Genomic DNA, 25,477 nt, shown 5'->3' on the forward strand with positions numbered 1-25,477 from the left:
AAGCACCAATAAAGTGTCTATATTTAGGGGATGCCACTTTTTGTTTCTCCTTGACAGTACGACAAAATTTCATACTTTATTTACTGTTAAAGATACTGGCCTGGTTTCACAGACAGGGCTTAGACTAAACCAGGAACAGGCCATAGTTAAATTAGGACATTAAGTAATTTTTTATAAACATGCCTTTGCTGGTTGTGCATCTTGAGACAAAACAAAGGCACTGATACATTTTAAGATCAGTCCGTGCAAGTTTCTTTCAGTTGAAACAGCTCAGACTTACATTTTAGTCTGAGACTAGACTTAAGAAACCGGAGGACTGTTTCTTAAAAGCAACACTTGAAGATGATGTTGAGAGTGATGAGAGCACTATGAGTCTAGCATGTGGGACAGAAGAGATCGCAGGAAGAGGAACACAAACACAAGCATACAATGATCCTAAATAACATCTCAATTCTTTGTAAACATCTACTTGTATGATTACAAAGTAATGAGTCTGCTTGGTTTATAAGGACAGGAAATTATACAACTATCTTTCCTAGAAATCGCCTATCCAAGTTATCTCAGCCTCTAAGACCACCTTGCAAAATGATACAACGTGAAACAATATTTAGAATGAAACGACCTAAAACAAAAGCATTCTAAAAGAGAATTCTAAACGGAATTCTAATGTTTGGCAAGTGACCCAGCTGATTCTAGCGCCAACGCAGATTATCGACTCATTTAACCAGTGTGCAAGTGTCAGACCCCCAAAATACACCTAGAGACTATCTGAATTTATCAAGTAGTTCCTATAACCCTGGTCTTACATGCTAAAATTACTCAAATTAAAAGCATGTCACTTTTGCACAGTGCAAGGCTCTGGAGTCCAGCTGTGCGCTCTGGGGGCCAGCGGTCATTTGGAGTATTTAGCGTGGAAATGACACTTCCTGTGTAGGACCTCCTGTCTTCAGCTGTGGGTCTGTTTGTGTTGATGCATCACTCATACCCTGAACCGTAAACTCTGCCATAACATAGCTTTTTTCAACCTGATCCATATGTTTACGAGAGCCAGCGATTCATTCTGAAGTGGACATACACTACCAGTGAAAAGTTTTTGAACAGAAGGACAAAGGAAGTCTCTTCTGCTCACCAAGCCAAAACAGTAACATTTTGAACTGTTTTTACTTTTTTATTTTTGAATAGATTTTAAAATGTTATTTATTCCTGTGATCAAAGTCAATTTTCAGCTTAATAACTCCAGTCTTTAGTGTCACATGACCCTTCAGAAATCATTGTAATATACTGATTAGCTGCTGATGAACATTTATTAATAATTATTATTAGCAATATTTAAAACATTTTAGGATGAATAGAAAGATCCAAAGATCAGCATTTATCTGAAATAAAAGCTTTTGTAACATTATACACTATACCATTCAAAAGCTTGGAGATTTTGGGGGGAACAAAAATGAAAGAAATTAATCCTTTTATTTAGCAAGGATGCTTTAAATTGATTAGAAGTGATGATAAAGACATTTATAATGTTACAAAGGATGTCTACTTCAGGTAAATGCTGTTCTTCTAAACTTTCTATTGATCAAAGAAACCTGAAAAAAATGTTTTTTTGAGCAGCAAATCAGAATATTAGAATGATTTCTGAAGGATCATGTGACACTGAAGACTGGAGTAATGATGCTGAAAAATCAGTTTTGAAATTAGGAATAAATTACATTTTAAAATATATTCAAATAGAAAACAGTTATTTTAAATAGTAAAAATATTTCAGAATTTTACTGTTTTTGCTGTACTTTGGATCAACTAAATGCAGGCTTGGTGAGCAGCAGGGCCTACTTTAAAAAACATTAAAACCTTGCAGTTCAAAAACTTTTGACTGGTAGTTTATGTTGTTTGTGAATATGCCTGATCCCATATATGTCACTGTTTTAAGTCCCGGTGTACCTTAAAAAAAGACATTCTGGGCTTTTCTGTGACACCAAACATTACAGGAGAGAGCAAAACTTGTTGGGGCATGAGAAAGTTGTCATTAGGGTTTAGTAATTATAAGGTACAACGACAAACGTTTTCTCTAGCAGTGGTCTTTATGAATCCAAACACCTTAAACAAGAGAACCCCACAAACAAAGTGCCAACTATATAATGAAAGTCAATTATAGACACAATGTTTTTCGTAATAGTTCAAAGAGGGGCAAGTTGTCACTTGTGTAATTTTAGAATTAGCATTTTTTGCTGTTTTATGAATTGTATGATAAGAGAATTTTAAAAGCATGTTTTACTTTACATTTCAGATTTTAAAAAAGGTATTTTCTTAAATCAGTGTTAGCAGCAGCTTCCTAATGGAAAAAAATGTAAGCCCTTCTTTAATGTATTTCTTTGTGAGTTTGTAAAAATGTTTTAAGTACTTTAAAAATGTAAACAGAAAGTCTGAAACTCTTTGCCTCTCTATCTCCAAATATTTATTATTTTAATATACTTTATTTGATTGTTCTTTTTCTATTAATTCTTGCACTTTGTGTGTTTTTTCTTCTTCTTCTTCTTTTCCCTTATTCTTGTTGAAAGTATAATATTTATGTTGAATATTTATAGAATCTATGGTGGTTGTGCCTTATATTGTTCCCTGTCTTATGTACATTTTTGCAATAAAAAAGCAGCTTCCTAATGTGACAACATACCCCATATGGCAATATGCCCATTAATGATCAATGTTTGAACTTTTTTTTTTGGCCAACTTGGAAATATTTAATCATTCAATAGGTAATTAATATTTTATTTTATTTATATATTTTTGTAGTCTTTAAGGTAAGTGCCTGACTTTCAAAATGAAACCTAACCTAAGACATATTTAGTGGAGTAATATTACTTTTTCCAAGTAACTAGTAAAGTAACGCATTACTTTTTAATTGACAAGAAAATATCTGAGTTACTTTTTCTCCCCATTTATTGATTAAAAGCTCTCTTGTCCCCATGTTGAGAGAAATCATGAGTAAGATGTTACTTTAGTTCTAGAATAAATGTGAACATGCATTAAATCATCTCACTATGATAAAACAGATTCAGTATTCCTCAAAATGAACAAAAATATGATGCAAACCTACAATAATTAAATGTTAAATAATACAAATATCCTTTATGTATTTAATCCCATTTTATTAACCAATGTCTTTGCTGCCAACCTTCGACGATCCAATTCATCCATACTAAGCAAAAATGACTCAAGATAATCTAACATTTGTTTTCCTTTTTTTTTTATTGCTAAAGAGTTGACATTTTTTCTTCTGTGGTCTATTGTACAGATGTGAATTTACTTTTCTCTAAGCCTGAGGCTTTTGGTGTGAATAGGCTTTTACATTTGCCAAAAATATAACTTTTTATATTAAAAACAAACAAGCAAGCCCTGCCCCGAAGTAACGCAAAAGTAACGTAACACATTACTTTCTATAAAAAGTAACTAAGTAAAGCTATTAGTCTCTTTTTTTGTGAGTAACTCAATAGTGTAATGCATTACTTTTAAAAGTAACTTTCCCCAACACTGGCCCCCAGTCTCCACTACTATATAATATAATTTAATATCATGATTCAATGACAAGAAAACCCAAATGTCAAAAGAGCTGTGCCCACCAACAGCTGCTGCTTAATGCACTTCATCTCAAAAAATGACATTATCAGTATCAAAACACAACTTTAACAGGAACTGCTCTTGGAATGAGAAATAAAACCATCATTTCCAACGAAAGAGAGCATGACAAACATGAGCGAGTATTGAGAGTATGAGAGTTTCAATGCGGTTCAGCTGTTATTTTTACAGTCGCTTCCTACAGTAAACGCAGTGTCAGATCATTTGACACTAATAACACCTACTCAGCCGGTCGCAGCTGAATGTACAAACTAAATAACAGCAACAATAATAAAATACATATACAAAAAGATTATATTTAAGCTCGCATACCTTCTCTTGTGCTCGGGTTATCCTCTTCTGTACATTACTGGCCAGTTTCCCGGCGTTGACTCCTTTCCCTACCTCTGCCATGTTTGAGCTTCAAGTTTCCAAAGTGAATAAATAAATAAATAAACCGTTATGAATGAAGTAAAGCGCAGAGAGACTATCAGGAGATACAGACGAACAGTAATGTATGGGGAAATACTGTCGGATCAACAGGAGGTCGGTGGGTAAACCCTCTTAAAGAGACAGTGCGCGAGTTTAAAGTCCTAAATGTGGACACGGAAAGTTGTCATTAGACTAAACTTTCAAACTACGCTATCAGAAAGTTTAAACTTAAAACTGACAAATAATTTACGGTCTAACGGGTTCCGTTATTCGCCTCTGGTGACAAGCGACTGGAAAAACAAGGGAGAGAGAGAGAGAAAGAGAGAGAGAGCTGGATTAGGTTTCCACTCCTTATTATAGACACTCTCTTAAAGGTACAGTTAAAGTCTATCACGATATTATAGCATCCTTTTTTGTTACATAGTCTTATTGGAGAGTATACCAGTGGTCTTTGGGCGAAGTTAATTATTAAAAAAAATAAAAGAATTTAAATAAATAACTTAATACATCTAACCATAGAAAGTGGTCTGTAGTCAACAACAGTGTTGGGGTAAAGCATTAAGAAACGCAAGTTATGTAATATTACTTTTTCCAAGTAACTAGTAAAGTAACACATTGCTTTTTAATTGACATGAAAATATCTGAGTTACTTTCCCACCCATTTATTGATTAAAAGCTCCCCTTATCTCCATGTTGAGAGAAATTGTGTTAAATTGAGAGAGAAATGTTACTTTAGTTCTAGAATAAATGTGAACATGGTTTAAATCATCTCACACACTATAAAAAACAGATACAGTATTCCTCAAAAAGAATAAAAAGTTAAATTCAAAGCAAACCTGCAATAATTAAATATGTTTACTAATACAAATATCCTTTATGTATTTAATCCCCTTTTATTAACCAATGTCTCTTCTGCTGACATTCGATGATCCAATTCATCCATACTAATAGACAAAAATTACTCAAGACATAATCTAACATTTGTTTTCCTTTTTTTATTTATTTTATCTTCTGCAGTCTACTGTACAGACGTGAATTTATTTTTCTTTAAGCCTGAGGCTTTTGGTGTAAAACGGCTTTTACATTTGCCAAAAATAGAACTTTTTATATTAAAAACCAACAAGAAAGCCCTGCCCAGATTTAAAAAGTAATGCAAAAGTAACGTAACGCATTACTTTCTATTAAAAGTAACTAAGTAACGTAACACAATATTGTAATGCATTACTTTTAAAAGTAACTTTCCCCAACACTGGTAAACAAAACCTACTAATGCAACATAATATTATAAATATTATTTATAACATTTATAGTAAATATTACATTATTAAAAGTTACTAAATGATTATTAAAAGAGGTTTGTCACGTAAATCAACATTAGAGGTGCTGCAATACACTTTTATAAGCAACAAAGCTTCTGAATCATCATTTTAACCTAATGTTTGAGTCTTTTGAGAATTGAAAGATGAGACTATAGTCGAAATGCCTTGTTTGCATGGTCTCATTAGTAAGAGGAGAGTTTATCTATTCATTGGGGTCATATCACATGTTCGGTGGGATTCCTGTTACATTAAACCCATCTGACGTCTCTTGCACACTGTACTGACCATTTTCAGCCAGTAGGGAACAATTAAATAGACCTGTGGATCTAAATCAGTTTTTATTACAACAAAAGTACAAGAGGTATAAAAAAAAAAAAAAATCAGCTTAGACAGGAGGGCTTTGCAATATTGTCTTGGACAAATTGGGATCAAATTTGGCATTGACAAAGACAAAACATGTAACAGAATCAACGACAAATCAATGAATTAAAGAACTATGAGCAAATATGAGGTAAAATAAATAATTTGTATAAAGTTTAATTTCAAAAATAGATTTTAAATACTTTACTTGAATACCTTATATTACCTTAATGATATTACAAAGCACTTGTAAAAAATAGTTGTATAAAAAACAGACTGTTTTAAGACTAATGACAATCTAATGAGGAAAGAGACTGGATTACGGGAATAACGAACAAATATAAGGCACAGACAATGTTTGGTCTCTCACATTTTCTGTAAGAAGCAGGACAAGAGGTCCGTTTGTAATCTGTTCTTGCAGTTAAAGTTGATGTGTGGAATTTTTTTTCAATGTGAAATACTTTTTTTATTCTGGCTTATGAGACAGAGATGGCTATAAGTATGATAACTCTCCCGAAAAGTGTAAACACTGACATCTTGATGCATCTGAGACAGCAACCAAAGGACCTTTTCTTTTACAGACTGTGATGATTCTTTTCCACAGATATTAGCAACATAAGCATATAGAGTGCTGCAAAAATGACGTATTTTTGTAAGTCAACCCTGAAGTTTGTATCACCTGGTTTTCTCAACAAAATCCAATAGGATTTTTTGGATTGTTGAAGAAAATTAGCATGTGGTACTCGTAAATATATGTCGAAGACGAACCTCAAAACCAGCCATAAGGGTAAATTTAAAAAATAAATAAATAAATAAATAATTTTTGAAACATTATCTGAAAGCTGGACAAATAAGCTTTCCGTTGATGTATGGTTTGTTAGGATTGGACAATATTTGAGATACAACTATTTGAAAATCTGGAATCTGAGGGTGCAAAAAAATTTAAATATTGAGAAAATCACCTTTAAATTTGTCTAAATAAAGTTCTTAGCAACGCATATTACTAATCAAAAATTAAGTTTTGATATATTTCTGGTAGGAAATTACAAAATATCTTCATGGAACATGATCTTTAAATAATATCCAAATGATTTTTGGCATAAAAGAAAATTGATAATTTTCACCCATACAATGTATTTTTGGCTATTGCTACAAATATACCCGTGCTACTTAAAACTGGTTTTGTGGTGTGCCCTGAACTGTCTATGCAGGGTCAGAAAGGTATCTGGTTTTATCAAAAACATCTTAATTTGTCATACGGGCTTGCTCATTACTTGTATTGGCCTACAAAAAAAAAAATAAAAAATCTTTCAGCACTTCATAGAAGCTTTGGTTTTTGGGAACCCTGGAAATGTGAAAAAGAGTCCATGGCATGAGTTTGAAGTCAGACTATTTGCATCAATGGCCATTGAATATTATTTTTGCAATTCTGCTTGTTGCACAGAAGTCACACACTTTAGCTTTAGTCATTAAAAAGTCTGCTTTTGGTACGCATTTCGCCTAACTTTAGCATTATCCCCTTGAAAGATTAGTTCACTTTCAGAATAAAAATTTCCTGATAATGTACTCACTCCTATGTCATCAAAGATGTTCATGTCTGTCTTTCTTTCTTCAGTCGAAAAGAAATTAATTTTTTTTAGGGAAAACATTTCAGGATTTTTCTCCATATAGTGGACTTCTATGGTGGCCAACAGGTTGAAGGCCAAAATTGCAGTTTCAGTGCAGCTTCAAAGAGCTCTACACGATTCCAGACGAGGAATATGAGTCTTATCTAGCGAAACGATCAGCCATTTTCTTAAAAAAAACAAAATGTATATACTTTGACCACAAATACTCATCTTGCACTAGCTCAGCCTCACACATTACGTAATCATGTACATGTGAACGTACAAAGAAAGCCAACACCCTTTACAAAATAAGGTAAAACAATGATGTTGGACAATTTTTTGCCAACTCCTACATTTTGAACCGAAGTACACAGACGAAGAACTAACCACACATTACTTTTCCAACGTGATTAAGCATTGTGTGAAGACACAAACGTATTGCAGAGCTACTGCAAGACAAGCATTTGTGGTTAAAATGTATATAACATTATATATTTTTTTAGAAAATGACCAATCGTTTTGCTAGATAAGACCCTTTTCCTCTGCTGGGATCATGTAGAGCCCTTTGAAGCTGCATTGAAACTACAAATTGGACCTTTAACCCATTGGCCACCACTGAAGTCCACTATATGGAGAAAAATCACGAAATATTATTTTTCGTAAAGGGCTTTGACTTTCTTTGCACACTTGCTTTGTAAACACTGGGTTGGTACTTCTGCCTACATCACGCGTGACTTTTCCATCATCATTACGTAAGGTCAGTCTGGTGCAAGATGATCATTTGTAGTTAAAAAGTATACTAATTTGTATTGTTTTAAGAAAACGACCAATCATTTAGCTAGATAAGACCCTTATTCCTCAGCTGGGATCATGTAGAGCCATTTTAAGCTGCACTGAAACTGCAATTTGGACCTTCAAATTCATTATATGGAGAAAAATCCTGCCATGTTTTTTGTAAAGGGCTTTCCAAAATCATTACGCAAGGTCTGGCTGGTGCTGGTTGAGCATTTGTGGATAAGATGTATATACATTTTTATTGTTTTAAGAAAATATTCAATCATTTTGCTAGATAAGACCCTTATTCCTCGGCTGGGATCGTGTAGAGCCATTTGAAGCTGCACTGAAACTGCAATTTGAACCTTCAACCCACTTATCCACCATTGAAGTCCTCTACACTCTTAAAAATAAAGGTGCTTTGAAAGGTTCTTCACAGTGATGCCATAGAAGAACCATTTTTGGTTCCACAAAGAACCATCTCTTTCTTACCTTTTTAAAATCTGAAGAACCTTCTTTCGCCAAAAAGAACCTTTTGTGAAACAGAAAGGTTCTTCAGATTTTAAAGATCCTTTATGGAGCCATTTAGACAAAAAAGGTTCTTCTATGGCATCGTGAAGCACCTTTATTTTTAAGAGTGTATATGGACACTCATATGGCTCATAAGCCATATCTTCGACTGAAGAAAGAAAGGCATGAACATCTTGGATGACATGGGGGCGAGTAAATTACCAGGACATTTTTATTCTGGAAGTGAACTAATCCTTTAAGTCATAAACCCTGAGCGTTCAGTCATTTCCATCTGTTTGTCTTCCCACCACTCACTCGTCTCAGAGTTAGTTTTCAATCCATCATCTTTCATGATCTTCTAAGGCCCAAGGGTGGAAGAGTTCTGAGTCTAGCAGTAGTGTTCCCACACTGAGTAGGACCTGAGAGTACCAGTGTAAGCCGTTTTTAATGATCCGATCCGGTCCGTTCCAGCTGTACAACAGGCGTAGAGGTGCAAATGCCCAGTGAGCTAGCCGTTGTTCATTCACCGCAGCGTAGCATGAGGTCATCACACCATTCACCACCAAAGTCCCATGGGAAGTAAGCGGGGCGTAAGCCCCCTGGTCCTCCCGCACCTCCACTCGAGTGATCCGTGAAACACTCTTCCTGAGTTCCCCTTCATCGACTATCAACAAACACTGCCCTGGCTGGGTATCACTGGCAAATATTGTCTGGAGAGATCCAGATCCAGGCTTTGGCTGGCCCCCGCTGGAGCAGTTTCCAACCCAGACAAAAAGTAAATGAGCTGCCGTTAAGGAAACGATAGCCCCATCCTCGGTGCTGATCATGTAAAAGTGCTTCTGGGTAATGGGGCTACGGTCCAGGAAGGTGAGGACTTCGCTGTAGACGAGGTTGCCTGTCCCGTCACTTTCTGTTGAGGCCAGAACAAGGTCTCCTGTTTGTAAATCTCGGATTGGTTTTTGCACGCCGTCCTTCATTGCCACCAAAGCCCCTCCAGGAAAACAGCCTCCCGTCTTTGCTGCTACTGAGTGCTCTGAAGAGAAGTATGAGGAAGGAATGGAAAAGAGGAATGGGAAAGAAAGGAATAGGAATGTTTTATTAAGGAAATAAAGAATGGATTCATTGCCCAAGCCTGTTTCTAATCTTCAGGCTAGTTGATATACCTTTGGCCTTTAACCTCTTGTTTATTGATTGGTCCTATGGTGTTTTTCCCTCAGTGTGGCGTCCTTTAAGCGGGACTTTTACTTGTTCTTCATTGGGATGTTGGTGTAGGAGCACCTCCTAGTGGACTGATTCTGACTTGACTGGCCCTGCCAGCAATCTTTCTGCCTTTAAACTTTAGACTCTACATTTTTGTACAGATTACAATATATACATAATAATATACAATATAAACTAGATTTAAAAAAAAAAATCTGTTTTCCTTATGATCATGTCAGGGACAGCTGACTTGCATAACGATCTGGACAGGAAGGACAGGAGAAAAAGGAATGAAGAGAAAGAAAATAGTGGGAAAAACAGAGAAATAAATAATGAGTATTAGAGATTTTATGATGAAATTCAATATACGTAAGAGACAAAATGGTAAATTACATCTCTATGAGAGGTGGGCCAAAAAACAACTACGCAATCTCCAGATTTTGTTTTTCCATTTCTGTGGTGTTTTTGAAGGAAAATCTGCAGAATGCATTTAAACATAGGTACTTAATTATTGGTCATAATATTTAATAAATGAGCATGCATTAGTGGAAGTAACTGAATGATAAATGTTCCAATTCTGCCAAAATATGTGACGTTTTCTGAGAGTTGTGTGTGCACAGAACTAATGCGTACTACATTACGTTGTAAGAAAGTCTTACCTTGTTGTTATATGTGATCCTGGACCACAAAGCCAGTTATAAAGGTATTTTTTTTTTTTTAATTGAGATTTATAGATCATCTAAAAGTTAAATAAATACGCTTTGTATTGGTGTATGTTTGTTAGGATAGGACAATATTTGACTGAAATACAACTATTTGAAAATCTGGAATCTGAGGGTGCAAAAAAATCTAAATATTGAGAAAATCGCCTTTAAAGTTGTCCAAATGAAGTTCTTAGCAATGCCTATTACTAATCAGAAATTTAGTTTTGATATACAGTAGGAAATGTACAAAATATCTAAATGGAACATGATCTGTACCTAATATCCTAATGATGTTTTGGCATAAAAGAAAAATCAATCAATCCCATACAATGTATTTTTGGCTGTTGCTACAAATATACCCGTGCTACTTACAACTGGTTTTGTGGTCCAGGGTCACGTATTGTTACCTCACAGCAAAATTACATAATAGAAAATATAACCATAATATATAGAAATACTAAATTAAAAAGTGCTTCCTGGACATTTAAAAAAAAAATGCTAAAGCTACATGAAGCCTGTGTTGACTTGCATGGAATTAAGGATGAAGGTAAAGCATAGCTGGAAAAGTAAGAAAGGTAAATGTTAGAAATGGTGAAAAAGGAAGTGTGCATTCATCAGACGGCCCAGTGCTGCAAGATTGCGCTGTTTTAATCGAATCATATGAAGCGAAGGAATTACATCCGATACCCCAAGATGAATCAAACATGGCTCTCTGCATTAGAAAGCTCATTATCCAAAGTGTGTGTAGAAACAGGAATCTAATTTGATTCCTTCAGTATCCATAGACATGCTCTAATAGTCCTACTAATCTTTTGTCCTCATCTTCTCACATTACATGGCTGTGAGAAGCTTTGTTAGTTATGGTTAGATTTAAAATAAATAAATAAATACACAAAAATAAAAGAAAAAAAAAAAGGTAACATGAAATCAAACTATACTATTTATCCTATTTAAAAAACTAAAACATTATTATTATAATCATCATCGATTTAAAAATCGATTTAAATCATCAAAGTAATTTTTTAGTAGCTCTGGCATTCACTTCCTGTTTTGAAAGTATTTAATGCTTGCAAATGCTGCATTTCTTTGATCAAAAATATCTAATTTAAATATTTATTTTTAATGTAATTTATGTAATTTATAATTCTAGTCTACAGTGTCACATGATCCTTCAGAAATAATTATAATATGCTGATTTTGTCCTCAAGAAGCATTTTTTTATTAAAATTGTTGAAAATAAAGAACAGCAAAAACTGTAACATTTTGAAATATGTTTACTATTTAAAATAACTGTTTTCTATTTGAATATATTTTATAATGTAATTTATTCCTGTGATTTCAAAACTGAATTTTTAGGATCAGTCACATGATCCTTCAGAAATCATTCTAATATGCTGATTTATTGCTAAAAAAAAAAACATTTATTATTATTATTATTATTATTATGTTGAAAACAGCTAAGTCGATTTTTTTTTTTCAGGTTTCTTTGATGAAAGTTCAGAAGAACAGCATTTATCTGAAACAGAAATTGTTTGTAATATTATAAATGTTTTTATCATCACTTTTGATCAATTTAAAGCATTCAAAAGCTTGGATTCAGTATAATATATATATATACACACATATATATATTGCTAAAAATATTAATAATAATAATACATATTTTATAAACAATATAGTATATTAGAATGATTTCTAAAGGATCATGTGACACTGAAGACTGAAGTAATGATGCAGAAAATTTTGCTTTGATCACAGGAATAAATTGCATTTTAAAATATATTCCAATAGAAAACAGTTATTTTAAATAGTAAAAATATTTAAAAGTTTTACAGATTTTGCTGTACTTTGGACCAAATAAATGCAGGCTTGGTGAGGCAGAAGAGACTTCTTTAACAAAAAACTTAAAATTTAAAAACTTTTGACTGGTAGTGTAAAATGAAATGCAAATCACGTTTCAAGCTGATTCAAAATGAACATGCTAATATCCCACCGTCTTTGTTTTCTTTTCCTTTCCCACCTTTCATTTGTAAAGTCACGTCTGTTTCTCGCTTGACCCTGCATAACCTCAGCGCAAACCACAAGCTGCTCTCACCTGATTTGACACTGCAGTGTATGTGGCCTTTGGATTCATAGTAGACCCAGTCGAAGCCGGCCTCCACCGCCAGACGGGCCAGCATGGCGTACTTGTTCCGGTCGCGGTCCGAGGTAGTGATGTCAACCGCCCTGCCCTCATAATGCAGAGACTCTTCAGAGTGATGGCCGTCTTCATCCCAGCCCTCCGTCACACGCAAACGAACACCAGGCCACAGGTTCATCACGGAGATGGCCAGAGAGTTCAGCTTATCCTTACAACGCTGCAAATAATAACATGAAAACAACAGATTATTGGACTATATTTTTCTATATTAAGAAAACACTAAAATGTACAAAATTATTTTTCAAAACTGTAAATAAAACAGTAAAAAAATCTTTTTCAGTCTTTCTGTTTTAAAATTTTATGTTTAATTCAATGCATTAATTGTGGAGTCTTTGTAATTATTTATGAAATTTACCAGTAATTTCTGAGTAAAAATTTTTTTTTGTGCATTTCAGGATTTCTACTTTACCAAATTTTACATATAATTCAGTGTTACTTGCAAAATTTATTTTTGAAATATATGAGCATTATTTTAGTAAAAACTGTTTCAAAGTCATTTTTGATCTCACTGATGATTCAGAAGGAAACAATGCATTAAGAGCCAGGGGTGAAAACTTTTGAACAGAAAGAATGTGTGTACTTTTTTCTTATTTTGCATAAATATCTTTTCTTTTCATTTAGTTCTGCCCTTCGAAAGACAGAAGATACCTGCATTTTCCCAGAGGACAAAATAAGTAAAATTTCCCTGATCTTAAATTTCAAAAAGTTTTCACCCCCCAGCTCTTAATGCATCGTGTTTCCTTCTGAAGCATCAGTGAGCATTTTAACCTCTTGTAATAGTTGTGTATGAGTCCCTCGGTTGTCCTCAATATCATAAATCTCAAAATCATACAGTCATTGTTGGAAAGAGTTCAAATACACAAAAAATGCTGAAAACCAAAGAATTTGTGGATTTTCCCAAAAAATAGCGGGCAGTTTAACTGTTCAGAACAAAGAAGGGACTCATAAACAACTGTCACTAAACAAAAAAACAAAGCTGTGGATCATTCAGGTAACAACAGTATTAAGAATCAAGACTATGTAAACTTTTGAACGGGGTATTTTTTATAAATTAATCTATTATTTTCTCTTGTAGACTGTATGTAAACATCTTTCATGTGAAATATCTTTTTCAGGTTAATACTAAATAAAAAAATAACATGCATTTTGTATGATCCCTCTTTATTTTGGTTAAATAATTAACATTTTGCAGATTCTGCAAGCTGTATGTAAACTTTTGACTTTAATTTTTTATACTTAACTCATTACTTAAAGTATTAAAATAACTAAAGAACTAAAGAAAAAGACCTGAGTATTAGTGTGATTTATGAGCTGTTGCATTTTCAGGCTAATCATTTACATGCATTAAATGTGAACTAATAAGCTAATACATAATGTAAAACATTACAGTAACCATGATTGGGAAAACTGCAAGTTAATGTCACGAGTGCAAAACAAGTTCATATGTAGATCAGTCACAATGTCTCACAATGAAATGTACTTCTGGTGGTTTATGTAGCGTAAATGCCCAGTGTGACAGTATTTAACTCAACTGAATGCTGAACTCTGATACATAAGTTACCAATTAAACAAACAGAAGGAGGTTTTGCGTGCCTGAGTGAGAAAGAACACAAGGCCATTGTCTCGACTTAGCGAATTTGCTCTAAGAAATATGGATTTTAGTATGGCCATGTCAAAAAGCCTGTGGCAAGCAGTTGCTAGGTGAGAAACGCGGTGAGCAATGGCAAATATAATCCTGACAGCCATTTGTAGAACTGACGCATTTGTGGTTAGCACAAACACACTCAGCCCATGGGCTGATAAATCCCTGTCTCAACCAGAGGCCACGAGACATGCAAGGTCACTGGATAACCACCAACTAAGTGGTCACAAATTGCTTACTGAGTGACGGCAGAGATTCTTTGATGTCGCCATCCTAAGTCCTCACTACATAGTTGTGCCATCAAACCATCTATTTCTGTTCGCAGAACTGGAGACCCACCTTTCCACTCAATAGCTAGCCTATGAAGCTCTGCGGACTGTCTGTTTGAGTCCAAGCTCAGTGATTTGATGTCTGAGCTATTAGGATGTACTGTATCTCTGAGAGCTGTGCTCATTCTGTATGGATAACATTAGACCATCGCAGTGCAAAGGCTGGGATGAGAGAGGAAAGGAGATTTGAAAATACAGTGCCTTTGTGTTTAGTCGCTCTGTTGAGTCTCTGAGGGTCACTGAAACCAAAACATGTACAGAAAATGCTTAGACTGCAGTCAAAGTGTCAACAATGATAATGCACTCTCCCACACTCAAATATGTCTACTTGTATGCAAACCTGTATATGGGCCATTCTACAGAATTGGTTCAAAGTCAGAGTTGGAAAGTATTTTTCCACAAATTTTGTATGTTTGGAAATTGCATAATATCCAAGGTACACATTTCTACTAATTGTACAGTTAATTCTTATATTGTATTTGTCATTACCCAAACACAGTAAGATACAATTTAACAAGAGGGGTTATATTGACCTATTAAGATTTTGCTTGCATCTTCCTTGTAAATATATTTTTTTATTTTAATAAAAAGTTTCCATAGGTAAATCGATAACAATTACAATTTTAACAATATTTCAAGTGTGATTTATTAGATTGTTGTATGTTGAATCCAATTTTTCTTTTAAAATGTTTTGGTAGTGACAATTTTATGGGATAAAACCCTAAAAAAAACACACAAAATGCCCCTACTGAAACTTTACCAGATGTTTCAGTCCTGACTGTTTCAGTAGTGACAATTTTATGGGATGACACCAAAAAACAAACAAACAAACAAACAAAAAATTTCACTACCTAGACTTCACCAGATGTTTTAGTAGTGACAATTTTATAGGATAACACCCAAAAAATCAAAAAAAAAAATGTAACTACTGAAACTTCACTACATGTTTTGTTCGTGACTGTTTTGGTAGTGACAATTTTATGGGATGACACTAAAAAAAAAAAAAAAAAAAAAAAAAAAATGTCCCTACTAAGAAATGACCAGATGTTTCGGAGGTGACAATATTATGGGATAACACCCAAAAAAATCCAAAAATGTCACTAGAAACTTTACCAGATGTTTCGGTCGTGACTGTATCAGCATTGACAATTTTATGGTATAACACCAAAAAAAAAAAGAAAATTGTCACTACCGAAACTTTACCAAATGTTTTGGTCATGACTCTTTCGGTAGTGACAATTTTATAGGATAACACCCCCCCCCCCCCCCCCAAAAAAGAAAAATGTCACTAACGCAACTTTACAAAATGTTTCTGACTCGACTGTTTCGGTAGTTACAATTTTATGGGATAACACCCAAAAAATAAAAGAAAAATAGCACTACTGAAACTTCACAATATGTTTCTGACATGACTCTTTCGGTATTGACAATTTTATGGGATAACACCCCCCCCCCCAAAAAAAAGAAAAATGTCACTAACGTAACTTTACAAAATGTTTCTGACTCGACTGTTTCGATAGTGACAATATTATGGGATAACACCCAAAAAATAAAAGAAAAATGTCACTACTGAGACTTCACCAGATGTTTCGCCAGTGACAATATTATGGGATAACACCAAAAAAAATCCAAAAATGTCACTAGAAACTTTACCAGATGTTTCGGTCGTGACTGTATCAGCATTGACAATTTTATGGTATAACACCAAAAAAAAAAAAAAAGAAAATTGTCACTACCGAAACTTTACCAAATGTTTTGGTCATGACTCTTTCGGTAGTGACAATTTTATAGGATAACACCCCCCCCCCCCCCCCCAAAAAAAAGAAAAATGTCACTAACGCAACTTTACAAAATGTTTCTGACTCGACTGTTTCGGTAGTTACAATTTTATGGGATAACACCCAAAAAATAAAAGAAAAATAGCACTACTGAAACTTCACAATATGTTTCTGACATGACTCTTTCGGTATTGACAATTTTATGGGATAACACCCCCCCAAAAAATAAAGGAAAAATATCACTACTGAAACTTTACCAGATGTTTCGGTCGTGACTGTTTCAGTATTGACAATTTTATGGGATGACACCAAAAAAAAAAAAAAAACGTCACTACCAAGACTTCACCAGATGTTTTAGTAGTGACAATTTTATAGGATAACACCCAAAAAAAATGAAAAATATCACTACCAAAACTTAACAAAATGTTTCTGTTGTGACTGTTTCGGTTGTGACAATTTTATGGGATGACACCCCAAAAAAGAAAAGAAAAATGTCACTACTGAAACTTCACTAAATGTTTTGTTCGTGACTGTTTTGGTAGTGACAATTTTATGGGATGACATAAAAAAAAATGTCACTACTTAGAAATTACCAGATGTTTCGGCAGTGACAATATTATGGGATAACCCCCCCCCCCCTCCAAAAAAAAAAAATGTCACTTCTGAAACTTCACTAAATGTTTCGTTCGTGACTGTTTCGGCAGTGACAATTTTATGGGATAACACCCCAAAAAAATCCAAAAATGTCACTCGAAACTTTACCAGATGTTTTGGTCGTGACTGTATCAGCATTGACAATTGCATGGGATAACACCCCCAAAAAAATGTCACTACCGAAACAGTCACTACTAAAACATTTGGTGAAGTTTCGGTGGTGACAATTGTATGGGATAACACCCAAAAAAAAAAAAAAAAAAAAAATGTCACCACCGAAACTTGTTTCAGTAGTGACCATGTTAGATACTTTTGAACCTAGTTTAAAGACACTAATCAGCACATGGTGAGCGAGCACAGTTCTGAACAGTTGTACACAAATAAAAACTAAATGTAGTGGAATAACTCCCAAAAAAGTGTTTAATTATAGAAAAATGGTGTTTGGTAATGACATTCTTTAAAGTTACACACAGATTTGTCAGACTTTTGACACATCGTATTGACCTCAAAATTATGGGGCCTAACTACTCACACATTGTAGTTATGACAGAGAGTGACACATAAATGTTTCCTGATCATAAATGTAGAGGTGTAGTTATAATCAGTCTCAGTCAATAGTCTAAAATATACACTGTTTCAGTAGTGACATAAAAATGCAGGACATTTTATGTTCCATAATTTACGAAGAAAAAAAAATAAGTTAAAAATATTATGTATAATGATTAAATATCATTAACAGCCACCTCCCAATTGAAAGTACCCAATAAATTGTGATTTTACAGTTATTAAGCATATATTATAACTGATATTGTAAATATTATTGTGGGTTTTATTAGATAATAGAAAGATCTTAGTAAACATCTAAGATTTGACTACTTAATTTAGAATGGCCCATATATGCAAACCCTTGACTTGCTTTCCTCAATGGAACCCAAAAGGTGATGTCTAGAAGAACGTTCACACTGCTCTTTCTCAAATAATAAATAAAGATGCAAGAGTAGCTGATACCAGGGCATGACAAGCTAAAAAAAAAAAAAAAAAAAAGATGTGGTCCATATGATTCATGCACTATATTTCAAGTTTCTAAAGTCAATACAACACAATAACTTTGTGTGAAGATCAAAATGTAAGTCGTTATTCACTGCAGGGATCCTTAAACCTTGAAACTACTTTCTGGTTCCATCATCCCAAAGTCAAGGTTTTTTTTTAAATGGGTTTTTGGTTAACACCTGGAATAAGGTTTGCGTTTAGTACAAGCTCAAGGTATTTTCACCTTTTTTTATCTACGACATAAAATCCAGAAATACCCCCTGTGATTTTTTTAAGCTTTTCATGTTTTGAAAAAGGTGGACGCTATTAAGTGGCTAAATGGGACTACAAAGGATTTTGGGGATATTAAATGTCATCATGCAGCACATGAACAATCATTTACTCACTAGTCCATTTTTACAGCCTTATTGTGTTCATACTCATGCTAACATTTATAACTCATGCTTCCCAACTTGTAGATTTTAAATAAAGATAAATAGAGGTGTTGGAAGCTTTAGATTTCAAAATTCATTAAAACATTAGTTCACTTCCAGAAAAATTTCCTGACAATTTACCCACTCCCATGTCATCCAAGTAGTTCATGTCTTCTTTTCTTCACTCACAAAGAAATTAAGTTTTTTTTGAGGAAAACATTAAAGGTGGGTCGCCATATAGTGGACTTCAATGGGACCCAATGGGTTGAAGTTCCAAACTGCAGTTTCAATGCAGGCTCTACACAATTCCAGCTGAGGAATAAGAGTCTTATATAGCAAAACATTTTTCTTTAAAAAATAGTATTTATATACTTTTTAACCAAAAATGCTCATCTTGCACTAGCTCTGTGATGTGCGTCGTCATGCATTACATAATCAAATCGGAAAGGTCATGCGTGCTTAGTTTTTTTCACCATTGTACTTTGGTTCAAAAATGCAGCATAGAGCACAAATCTCCATCTCATTTTCTCCTCCAACTTCAAAATCGTCCAACATCGTTGATTTACCTTTTTTTGTAAAGGGCTTTGACTTTCTTTGCACATTTGCTTTGTAAACACTGGGTCAGTACTTCTGCCTACGTCAAGCGTGACCTTTCCAAAGTCATTATGTAAGGTCAAGCTGGTGCAAGATGAGCATTTGTGGCTAAAAAGTACACAGTGTTTATTGTTTCATAATAATGACTGATTGTTTTGCTAGGCAAGACCCTTATTCCTCGGCTTGGATTGTGTAGAGCCCTTTGAAGCTGCACAGAATATCCAATTTGGACCTTCAACCTGCTGGCCAACATTGAAGTCCACTATATGGAGAAAAAAATCCTGGCTTGTTTTCTCAAAAACCTTAATTTCTTTTTGAATAAAGAAAGAAAGACATAAACATCTTCGATGACATGGGGGTGAGAAATCATCAGGAAATTTTTATCCTTTAAAGTTGTGTTTTTTGTGAAGGTTACCTTGATGAACAAAATGTTAAGAATTAAACTTGTGTTGGTCTCAGAGCACAAATATTCTGCAATAATCCAAATACCAATGAACATGGCTTTTTGTCGTGCTAACTTCACTAACTTCTAAGTTGGTCAACAAATATGTGTCATCAATGCAGGAGAAGAGAAAAGCACACTGGGTTTGACATAAGATGCCAAATGGTGGTTCTCGCACATCTAATAACGGATTAGGATAAGTTTGAATATGCAAGCAAATGAGATTTGAATTGTATGGCAAAGGTCAAGATTTTTAGTGAATGACTCCATTATATAGAATAAAGCAGTACAAACTTTGAAAATCACACAGGTTTGGAACAACAGAATGAGTGAATTTTCAATTCTGAAAAACAAAACCCTCAAAAATGGACTTTGAAGTGTTCCAGTGAATCTTAAAAAGACCAAGATCGATAAACTCTAAGACTGCAGAACCGGTTTACAGTGACCTGCAGAAGGAAACAGTAGTTTATGGTTAACTAGAAATATGTGCATTTGGCATGATTTCAGAAATGCCAATCTGAATGGAAAAAGATGTGCTTTTAGTTATAAGAATACAAATATAGATATTTATAAAGACATTTTTTCCAAGCACGTCTCCGGATTGGACGATAAGAATAGCGACTCGGCGAGCCGTAATAGATGCCTATTCACATAGCGGTGTGGATTTCAGCTTTTTTCGTTGTGGTTGCAAAAGTGAACTGGACTTCATAAATCAGCCCGTGAACTCTGTTAGTTTTGCTTTCAAAGCGGAGATCGACGGGTTTTCAGGAGGAGAGCCTTCACACTAACCGCGGGCTACACAAACATTCACCCGGCGCGCACCGACGGCGCGGGGCCCTGAACACTCGCGCCTGTATGAGAGCGCCGGGGCCGCTCGCCGCTGAATCAAAAATAAGGTGGAGAAAAATATGTGTGTAATTAAGGCTTAAATGCATGCAAAGCCGACTATTTTTACACACGTATGCCACAAAAACAAACAAAAAAAAAACACAGAATAAAAAGGAAAAACAGACCAGAGGTTGTCTCCAGCAGTCGCCGCAGTTTGGCCCTCATAAATCGCGCGAAGGTCAGGTAAACGAGCGCGGCGCTCGCCGGAGAGGTGACAGGTAAAGACGGGGTGAGATCTACGAGCCCCTCCTCAGTTCCCACGTGGCTCTCCTGGATATTAACATGTGGGCATTCAGAGGGGAAAGAGCTGATATAAATACTTTTAGGTGAGGGGGAGATCGGAGTCAAATAAATTCCGCTCGGTACCACATCAACGTCGTAAAAAATATCTGACGGTTCGCAAAGGGGGTGTACGCCGTTAATCACGAGCGGTCGTGTTTAAGCATACGGGTAAACATTAAAACAGTCACAGGTCATGCTCAATCTACAAGGGCCGTTTTAATGTTTTCTTTTCCAATCGCGCTTAAAACAGCGACAGCACTGTTTTAATTAAACGTTTCAGGTTTCCCTTCCCCTCCACTTTATTGACAGTCACCCCTTTTGCGTTCATTCATTCACATAAATTGAGCAAGAGCCCCGTGGGAGAAAGTTCAAATATGCGGTTATAAAATAACCTGACGGCTACTGTGTCTTTAATTTGACGAAACCTGGCCCCATATTCTCTGTTATGAAGACTGAAAGACCTGAAACCTTGAATGAACTCAAGGATTTTTGCTTTTTTTGTGAAAAAAACTGAGGTCTCTGTACATACATCAGCGTCCACAAATATTTTTCAACTGAGACAGTGACTTGAACAAAGGGTCCACATTGATAGGTGACTACACAAATGGTAACTTAAGGGTTGTAGGTTCGAACCCCACGGTGATTGAGCCACGAACGTAACATACTACTGACACTAAACCACATGTTATTCCAGGTGGTCTATCTCTGTTATAAGCAATGAAAGGTCTCAACTAAACTTGCATAATTTCTTGACCATATTTTCATAACTATCTCGAGAACTTTCCAAACCAAATCCCTAACATTTATTGATGTCCCCATTGTATGGGTCAAAATTACTGCTTTTTCTTTTATGCCAAAAATCATTAGGATATTAAGTAAATATATTTTGTATATTTCCTACCATAAATACATCAAAACCTATTTTTGATTAGTTATATGCATTGCTTTGGACAGCTTTAAATGTGATCCTATCCTAACAAACCATACATCAATGGAAAGCTTACTTATTCAGATTACAAATGATGTATAAATCTCAATTTCAAAAAAATTGACCCTTGTGACTGGTTTTGTGGTCTAGGGTCACATATATTCTAAACAATCTCAAGGAAGCCTTTTTACTGATGCTCACTACACCTATTAGCCTAAGTGACAGTACCCTGTACTAATGCACTTCATCTTGAAAAAGGCAACTTTACAATAAAATTGAAGGTCACACTTTATGTTGGCCTTAACTATTATGTACTTACATCAAAAAATAAGTACAATGTACTTAATGTGGTCATATTGCATTGCAAAACACTTTTGCTTCTATTAAGGTGGAATATGGGTAAGGTTAGGGACAGGTTTGGTGGTTTGGGTAGATTTAAGGGTGGGTTAGGGTGTAAGGGATGGGTCAACAGTGGTCATCAACAAATGTAATTACATATAGGTTTTTAAAAAAAAGATAAGTACAATGTAAAAATATGTATGTACACAATAAGTACATTGTACCAAATGATTAATTTAAATGTAAGTACATAGTAGTTAAGGCCACCTAATGTAACGCGGGACCAAATTGAATATTAGGAGTAGTAATAGTACTCTACTGCATGAAGCATAGAGTGGTGTAGTCTTGTATGCCTTTCTTTCTTCTGCTAAACACAAATGAAGATTTTGAAAAAGGCTGCAACCAAACAGTTTTGTTTACTACTGACTTCCATTGAATGGACAAAAACACAGGCATTTCTCAAAATATCTTTTTATGTTCCACAGAAGAAGGAAAGCCACACACGTTAGGAATGACATAGGGTGAGTAAAGAAGTTTTAGTTAGTTTAGTTTAGCTAACCACACTTTCAAAAAGGTACACTCTTAAAAATAAAAGGGTTTTTACAGTGATGCCATAGAAGAACCATTTTTGGTTCCCCAAAGAACCTTACAGCGAACAGCTCTTAAATTTGACTATTTTCCACTATAAAGAACCTTTTCTGCATTTGAAAGGTTCCATGGATGTTTAAGGTTTTTCATGGAACCATCAATACCAAAATAGAATCACAACTCTCACTGAGACTGTAATACTAATATGTACACTTAGACACTAATATGTCCTCTTAAAGTATTATTAAATAGTATTTAGGGATATATATATTGAACAAAGATGTATCTTGACCCTGGACCACAAAACCAGTCGTAAGTAGCATGGGTACATTTGAAGAGTTCCAATGCAAAAGCCTCAGGCATCTTGGTCAAAAATGATATAACGATACTGAGTGAATGCTCTCTACACATAGTATATGTTCTTCAAATATGCTAATTCCCAGCCTTAACCCAATCAGAAGCACCAGTACTTACATAGAAACATACATAGCCAGAAAGAAATGCTGATTTTAAAGTAAAACATCAGACGTACTTACAGGCTTTTGCATCTGAACTCTTCATTTGTAGCAATAGCCAAAAATACATTGTATGGGTCAAAATGATAGATTTTTCTCTGTTATGCCAACAATTATAGGGATATTAGGTAAAGATCATGTTCCATGAAAACATTTTGTAAATTTTCTACCATACATATATGAAAACTTAATTTTTGATTAGTGATATGCATTACTAAGAACTTCATTTGGACAACTTTAAAGGCGCTTTTCTCAATATTTAGATTATTTTTGCACCATCCGATTCCATATTTTCAAGTAGTTGTATCTCAACCAAATATTTTCCTATCCTAACGACCATACATCAATGGAAAGATGATAAATCTCAATTTCAAAAACATTAACCCTCATGACTGATTTTGTGGTCCAGGGTCACATATGGGTGCCTCTGTTTTCTCTCTGAGAGTTAAATGCAAGTCGAAGTCCTTTAGGATATAAGCCTGAACTAATAAGTAATAAATGAACAATTAGCCGACCGAATTGCTCTGTTGAAACATTTCCGCGTGTGTCTGCCTCACCTGTGTCATCATGCGGTCCGCACCTGTGTTCTCCTCATCCTTGAAGATGATGTCTGGGTTGTAGTTGGGCGTGAGCTCTTTAAAGCGCTCGGAGTTGCGGGTTATCTTCCCCTCATATCTCCCACTGGCTCCCAGCGTTTTTTCGGCAACGTTCGGACTGAACTGCTTATAGGCGAGAGGCGTGAGTTTCCTTGGAGTCCGTCTCTTGCCGTAACCTCTGCCCGGTCCACAGCTGTCGTACGCCGGCGAGAAAGCCAAGATGAAGCCGGTGAGGAGCGCCGCCGCTGTGGAGAGTCTCATGCCAACCGGTGCCAGCGGGCACTCCAGAAGATGGAGTGTCAACGATGGTGAAGATGATGGTAATGCGACCCTCCTCCCCCCAATCTCAGCTTCAGTCCCCGCACAAGATCACCGGAGGGGGAGGAGGACCAGTCTATTAGGACACCTGGCGCTCACCATCCTTTTACGCACGGAAAGACACCCCGGCAGGCGTAGGGTTCCTCAGGCGGTGAGGCTGGTGCCAGCTCGTCGGTCCTCCTCTCAGGTCTGTAAAACTCGCTTTCTCTCAGTCCAAGCGGAGACAGGGGGAATAAATAGAGAAGTTCCGTTTATCTTGGCACGCGCGTTTAGAGTCGCCTGCAGGCGGGTCCTGGTTGCGCAGAGCCGCGGTCAGAGTGCGCGTCCCCGCAGCGGTTTCTGGCTCCCGGCTCGGCTGTTTGACTACTGCGCTGTGGCGCGCGGCTCTCAGTTGAGATGGAAATGGAAGTGACCCGAGCTCAGATGCTACTGAAGCAGCCGCACCCTGCCAGTCCTGCCCTCTGTCTGTCTGTCTCTGCCCTCCTCTCCACCCCTCCGGGCAGACGCGCTTTATCAGCCTTGCCGCGCTCCCCCTGTACCGCAACCGGCGGCTGCCAAGACGCGAGACAAACAGGAGGCGCATTACAGGTCTGGACTCTCGGACCCTGATGAGTCCAGTCCTTTGAACCTCAGCAGCAATGCTCTACTGCCTGTCAACGGTGCGTCAGCGCACGTACAGTACTTAAACACACGTGACTTCACTTAAAGACAATGTGTTTTTAAAATGACTAACTGACTATTTGAATATTTAAACATTTTGATGCTCATTATTAATCCTTTAAAATTTTATACATTTGACTGCTGTCAAACGATTAATCGCAATTAATCGCATCCAAAAGTTTTCGTTTAGTATATATTTTTGAAAAAAATAAAAATAAAATGCATGCACTTACATGTATATTTGTATTCATATAATTTATGTTATATATAAATATATTTAATACAGAATATTTTCTTAAATATATGCATGTGTGTATTTATATATACACATAATAAATATACACAGTGCACACACATATGTAAACAAAATATTATATTTTGGATGTGATTAATTGTGATTAATTGTTTAAAAGCACTAATATATTTATTTCAGGAATAATACGATTATTATATATATATTTAGTTTAATTCCAATATTTGATTTAAACATTTTTACTTTAGAAAGTAAATGGACTATGTTGATTTTTTATTTTTTTATTCTTATTTATTTATAAGCTCATTTGCCTTTTTTGTAAACTGATTTGTTTTATTAGGTGGACCATGAAAAAAAAAATTTTAGTTGAGGAGGGACAGATCATCAGCAAAAGTGTGACAGAGCAGCAAATATATTTGATAAATTTTATATATATATATATATAAATAAATGTAAAATAAAAAATGGTAAAATTTTACAATAAGGTTTGTTA

The 25,477-nt window shown here is 35.3% G+C and overlaps 2 protein-coding genes across 9 annotated transcripts in view; both read right to left on the reverse strand.

Moving 5' to 3' along the window:
• Positions 1-4,310, reverse strand: part of bin1b (bridging integrator 1b) — a 41,245-nt gene extending 36,935 nt beyond the window's left edge. For all 8 annotated transcript variants that reach the window (XM_073851459.1, XM_073851457.1, XM_073851454.1 and 5 more), the window contains exon 1: positions 3,943-4,310. In XM_073851459.1, coding sequence (XP_073707560.1) covers positions 3,943-4,023 — 81 coding nt within the window. In that variant the 5' untranslated portion in view covers positions 4,024-4,310. The remainder of the gene's footprint in view (positions 1-3,942) is intronic.
• A 4,642-nt stretch (positions 4,311-8,952) lies between these two features.
• ihhb (Indian hedgehog signaling molecule b) lies at positions 8,953-24,014 on the reverse strand. Its single transcript, XM_073852255.1, has 3 exons — positions 23,715-24,014; positions 12,611-12,872; positions 8,953-9,644 (listed from the first exon to the last, which is right to left on the reverse strand). Exons 1-3 carry the CDS (start codon positions 24,012-24,014, stop codon positions 8,953-8,955), a joined length of 1,254 nt encoding a protein of 417 aa, XP_073708356.1.
• Positions 24,015-25,477: the final 1,463 nt, after the last annotated feature.

Source organism: Garra rufa, chromosome 12 (genome assembly GCF_049309525.1).
Source record: "Garra rufa chromosome 12, GarRuf1.0, whole genome shotgun sequence".
In the NCBI taxonomy this organism is placed as follows: Eukaryota; Metazoa; Chordata; class Actinopteri; order Cypriniformes; family Cyprinidae; genus Garra; species Garra rufa.

Bases quoted from the DNA above. Each gene is read 5' to 3' on its own strand.
- ihhb (XM_073852255.1), bottom strand. From the start codon at position 24,014: ATGAGACTCTCCACAGCGGCGGCGCTCCTCACCGGCTTCATCTTGGCT. The intron at 12,873-23,714 runs GTGAGGCAGACA...TATTATTTGCAG, and splicing joins CGGACCGCATGATGACACAG to CGTTGTAAGGATAAGCTGAA. The intron at 9,645-12,610 runs GTGAGAGCAGCT...ACTTCTCTTCAG, and splicing joins ACACTGCAGTGTCAAATCAG to AGCACTCAGTAGCAGCAAAG.